At 40.2% G+C, this 5016-nt stretch overlaps 1 protein-coding gene across 2 annotated transcripts; it reads right to left on the reverse strand.

Annotated features, from left to right (window-relative positions):
• Nucleotides 1–1957: 1957 nt before the first annotated feature.
• On the reverse strand, nt 1958–4386 carry LOC120436797 (E3 ubiquitin/ISG15 ligase TRIM25-like). Of its 2 annotated transcripts, none has more exons than XR_005610603.1 (2): nt 2826–2910; nt 1958–2194 (listed from the first exon to the last, which is right to left on the reverse strand). XR_005610603.1 is itself a non-coding variant. In XM_039607662.1 (2 exons), exons 1-2 carry the CDS (start codon nt 4342–4344, stop codon nt 2177–2179), a joined length of 810 nt encoding a protein of 269 aa, XP_039463596.1. In that variant the 5' UTR covers nt 4345–4386; the 3' UTR covers nt 1958–2176. The 2 variants fall into 2 exon arrangements, 1 of the variants encoding a protein (XP_039463596.1); XM_039607662.1 differs by lacking the exon at nt 2826–2910 and adding an exon at nt 3553–4386.
• Nucleotides 4387–5016: the final 630 nt, after the last annotated feature.

Here is a 5016-nt window from a genome sequence, read left to right on the forward strand (position 1 = left end):
AAAAGACACGGACAAGTTAGCCAGTAATGGGAAACACATGATGCATTTAAAGTTTATGTTCAACTGTAAAATAATGTCTGTAATGTAAATTGTTCTGCTCTCTGACAAACCATCAGAGGTGCAGCACGTGTATCATTTGGTGTTTGAAGCAGAAACAAAAGCAAAGAGTTAAAGGAAGACACATTTGAAGAAGAAGGAAAATGAAAACAAGACGTCACTGAGCAACAACCTGACAGAACGAGAGCCAACAGTTTACTATCAGAACTGAGGCTGATCATTAACAGGGAGCAGCAGGTAACAAGGTCATCAGCAGTGGAGGAAAGTATGGAAGTAATACTCAGCTTCATATTTGAAGATACTCGAGTATCTTAGCTGCAGGTCTGGAACAATGGTTTTATTTCCTTTCCCATTGAACATCTCACACAGCCCCTCATCTGTGACCCTTAGCAAACCCACTGGATATCTACCTGTACATAAAGGAGATCAGATCAGTTCCATCTAGACCAGCTGTAACAGGAAAATGCTGCTTACACTTTGATGCATCAGTTTGAGTTTGTCATATAAGACAATATATCAGACTGAGGCATTATTTTCCTGCAGTGAGTAAATCTACTTTGTACTTTACTCTTTTCTTTTAGGTAAAGGGTCTAAACAGTACTTGTACACTGTGGAAATCGCATAAGAACGTCTCCTGAACTCTGAAAAATAACAAAACAAAGACTAAAAGGAGGTCATGGGTGCTGCTGCTGCTGATGATGATGATGATGAGGAGGAGGAGGAGTAGCATGCATTTAAAAAGTGACTGATGTCCTAGAATACAACAGAACAGTGTCTCTACAAACTTATGAAAACATGACAGTCTTGCATTAGTTTGTATTCTTATGATTTCAAAAACGAGGGAAAATCTCCTTGAAATCCACAATTCCTTTTGTTATTTCTTAGTGTGTGACGATTTTATTGCCTTTATGATTGGTGCAAACAGTTTCCTGATTCATAATGGAAATAGATTTTAGACACAGGAGGAACACGCAGTGATCAGCAGGAGCAGCTTGGAGTCCAGTCTTCTTCACACTGAGGAGGGACATATATGCAGGAACAGTTGTCATAACTGTTACAACCACCAGATGGCGAAAGAGTCCCACTGCAACTTTAAGCCATGAAGGATGTGTCTTGATGTTTGCTTGTGATAAATCTGCTTTATGTGAGTCTTTTTCAGAAAGTAACAGTAATATGTCTGATTATATGTCTTTAATCAGTAAAGTCTCGATTTGCTAGAAATAAATAAATAATAAAATTGTAAACATGCAGCTGTATGTTAGAAGTCAAAAGGTCCTTAAGTCTTCTGTAAATTGACGGGGATCAAATGAAGGACACAAGTATCTGTTCTTACTCTAATAAATGCTGCTTTAATATCCAACAGACTATTTTCCTTCCTCATCAGCAGTAAACAGCTCGACTCCGTCTGTGCATTTGTGTCCTCCATACTTGTTCACACAGACATCTCAGGCTTGATGCCACGATGCAGTGTAGAAACCTGACAACCCTCTGACTCATGTTCAAACGTTCAAGGAACTTCTCAGGATCATGTATGACCCCTTTTTGAAATTTGGACTTTCATTAATAATATTTGTGTTTCTGAGTCATTTTTGTGGAGACTTCTGTCCAACGTAGTGTCCAAATGAAGCCTGAAGCTTTTCTTCACCCTCTTGTCAGATGGTCAGCAACAAAACTCTGTTCCAACCAATGTCTGATAAGAGATGAGACACAGCAGCTGAGCAAATGATCACTTCATGCTGAAGACATCCTCAGACAGAATTAAATACATACATAAACACAGCCTGGTGCCAATAACACAGCTAATGACACTGCTGTATCACTGACTTTACTGATTAAAGACCATATCTGAAGGAAATCTTTGCACACAACAGAAAGTGACCTTTTAAACCTGCGACACTGATGCTGCATTCAAGGACCATTACAAACATCTGAAAGGACTTAAGAACATCAAGAAAATGTGACTTGTTTCTCTGTAATGAAGCTGTTTTAGTGAAGAAAGTTGAAAGGTCACAGAGCGACTGCTGAATCTTCTGCTCTAAACATGAACTCTGAACTTTGTGATGCTTCAGGAGGAAAACTGCTTCAGTTATTCTCTCAGATTAGTTTCATATTTTCTGCATCAGATTTGAGTGAGATCCTGGAATGAAGACAGAAGAAAAGACTTTGTTCAAAGTTTGATTTATAGTCAAACCTTCCAGTTTATTCACACAATAAAACATCAACACAATATATGAATTCATTCATTAAAATCACAGTTTTTCCTCATTTGTTTGATGATTTTGACAAAAACAAACACAAACACACACACATGGTCTGCCATACTCATAAAGAGAAATGTCGACATTTTTCAATACAAATATTCCAGAAACATTTAGAGGATAGAGAAGTTTACATTTTCATGTGGAGAAATATTTTAGTAAATGAAAATGATGCTGAGCAGTGATAGCCTCCATAAACAGTCACAGAAAAGATCTCCTTTAAAAACTCAGAAACATCAAGCGAACAACTAGAAGATGTGGAGGTACCACCCATAATGTTTGACTGACAGCTGATCTCTGTGCAGAAATGATGGAGAGAAAATAAAATGAAAGTAAAATACAGATTTAAACACACAATATGAAAGACTTCAGTCTATTTCACTTTAATCAACTCAGCAGAGTCTCCAAAATCATAAACCCAAAGTCCAGCATAGAGCGGCTGAGTGAATGTGGTCTGGACTCTGTGGAGGAGAGTCATGGTTTCAGAGATGCTGTAGAAGGACAAAATACCTGCTCTGTGATCCAGGTACACTCCTACTCTGGAGGAACGAGGACCTGAGACACGAGTTTGGATGTTGTTGTACCAAAATGTATAAAAGTTGTTGTTACAATCTAATGACCAAGATTTGTCATTATGTCCAAATACACATTCATATCCTTTTCTGCTGATATTCTTGTATGCGACTGCTACATAACCTCCTCCCCCTCTCCACTCCACCTCCCAGTAACAACGTCCAGTCAGACTCTCTCTACTCAGGACCGACCACCATCCAGTGAATCTGTCTGGATGATCAGAATAAGACTGTTGTTGATTCATTAATGTTACTTTTCTGTTCCCCTCTGATAATAACACCCATGCGTTTGCTGTGTTTGGATCCAGTGTGATTTCACATGAGTATTTTAATAATCCAGCTCTGGTCTTTGGCTCTGGTAGTGACAGTAAAACATCCACTTCAGTGACTGTCAGTGAGATGTTTGTCCATTCCTCTCTCAGAATGTCCTGTAGTTTATCTCTGACCTCTGACACAGCTGCTGTCACATCCTCAAAGTACCTCAGAGGACGGATATTGATGCTGGATGAGTCTGTAGACTCACTGAGTGCTGACAGTGAGGGGTAGTTGTGTAGAAACTGGATGTGATCCTCTGTGTGTGAGAGCTGCTTCAGCTCAGCATCTTTCCTCTTCAGCTCAGTGATCTCCTGCTCCAGCTTCTCCTCAAGCTCTTTGACTCGACTCACTTCAGTTTCCTGCTGGGATCTGATCTGCTGCTTCACATCAGAGCTTCTTTTCTGGATGAGATGGATCAGCTCAGTGAAGATCTTCTCACTGTGCTCCACTGTTTGATCAGCAGACTGATTGATGGCCTCCACCTCCTGTTGAAGCAGCTTCACATCTTTCTCTCTGTCCTGGATTCTCTGCTGGATGTTTTGTCGACTCACCTCCAGCTCTCTCTGCCTCTCAGTCCTTTCTGCTGCAGCTGAGACTGTGTCGTGGCCTTTATGTTCATCCACAGAGCAGAGATAACAGATACTCTGCTGATCAGTACGACAGAACATCTTCATCACCTCATCATGACGAGAGCAGATGTTCTCCCGGAGCTTCTTGGAGGGCTCCACCAGCTTGTGTGTTTCAAATGCGGAGGATATAAAATGAGTCTGAAGGTGTTTCGCACAGTAAGAGACAAAACACACCAAACAGGACTTGAAGGCTTTCATTTTTCTCCCAGTGCAGAAATCACAGGCCACATCTTCAGGTCCAGCATAGCAGTGATCAGCAGGAGCAGCTTGGAGTCCAGTCTTCTTCAGCTCCTCCACTAAATCTGCTAACATGGTGTTTTTCACCAGGACAGGCCTCGCTGTGAAAGTCTGTCTGCACTGAGGGCAGCTGTAGATTTTTTTCTTTTCCTCTTCATCCCAGAAGCTTTTAATACAGTTCATGCAGTAGCTGTGTCCACAGGGAATAGTCACCGGATCCTTCAGTAGATCCAAACAGACTGAACAGCAGAATTTTGTTTGGTCCATTTGATTCATGTGCTGTGCCGTTTCACTGTCTCTCAGTGACTGTCAGACAGTTTCACTTCCTCTGAACAGAAACAACCTCTGTGCTCTGAAGGGAAACAGATCTCTGCTCTTGTTCACCTCCTACAGGAAATGAGGCTCACCAGCAACTGCATTTACACCATGTTGTTTAGACCCATCCTGATACAGACACATCTGTGAAGGGAGGCACTAAAGAAATATTCTTACAGAGCGACCAAGAGCCATTCAAATGATGCAGGGTGTGGTATGTTTGATTACATGATGCAGTAACAAGTCTGACCCAGTTAAAGTTTAATAGTTTATCTTTACTTGGATGTTTGAAATTTGACAGTCAACACTCAGTGAGTTCATTTCATATTTCAAGTTCAGCAAAGTTTAGGATGCTGTGATGAATAAAAATAAATGACACTTTATATTTTGACATTTTCTAATCTTAGTTCATTCTCACACTTACAGAATGATGCATGGGAACAACTGACTCCACTAAATCAAACCTATGTTCAAATGAGATTATGATCATTAAATAGTAACAAATATTTAAATTTAGCAATAACAAATGCAGATCGGTCCACAGTGTTTACAAAAACAAACAAACAAAACATTATTTTGTAGTTTTTCCTGTGTACACAGTCACAGTGGATTTTCAATGAAAACATCAAGATG

Source organism: Oreochromis aureus, unplaced genomic scaffold (assembly GCF_013358895.1).
Source record: "Oreochromis aureus strain Israel breed Guangdong unplaced genomic scaffold, ZZ_aureus HiC_scaffold_23, whole genome shotgun sequence".
Lineage (NCBI taxonomy): Eukaryota > Metazoa > Chordata > Actinopteri > Cichliformes > Cichlidae > Oreochromis > Oreochromis aureus.

Bases quoted from the DNA above. Each gene is read 5' to 3' on its own strand.
- LOC120436797 (XM_039607662.1), bottom strand. From the start codon at position 4,344: ATGAATCAAATGGACCAAACAAAATTCTGCTGTTCAGTCTGTTTGGAT.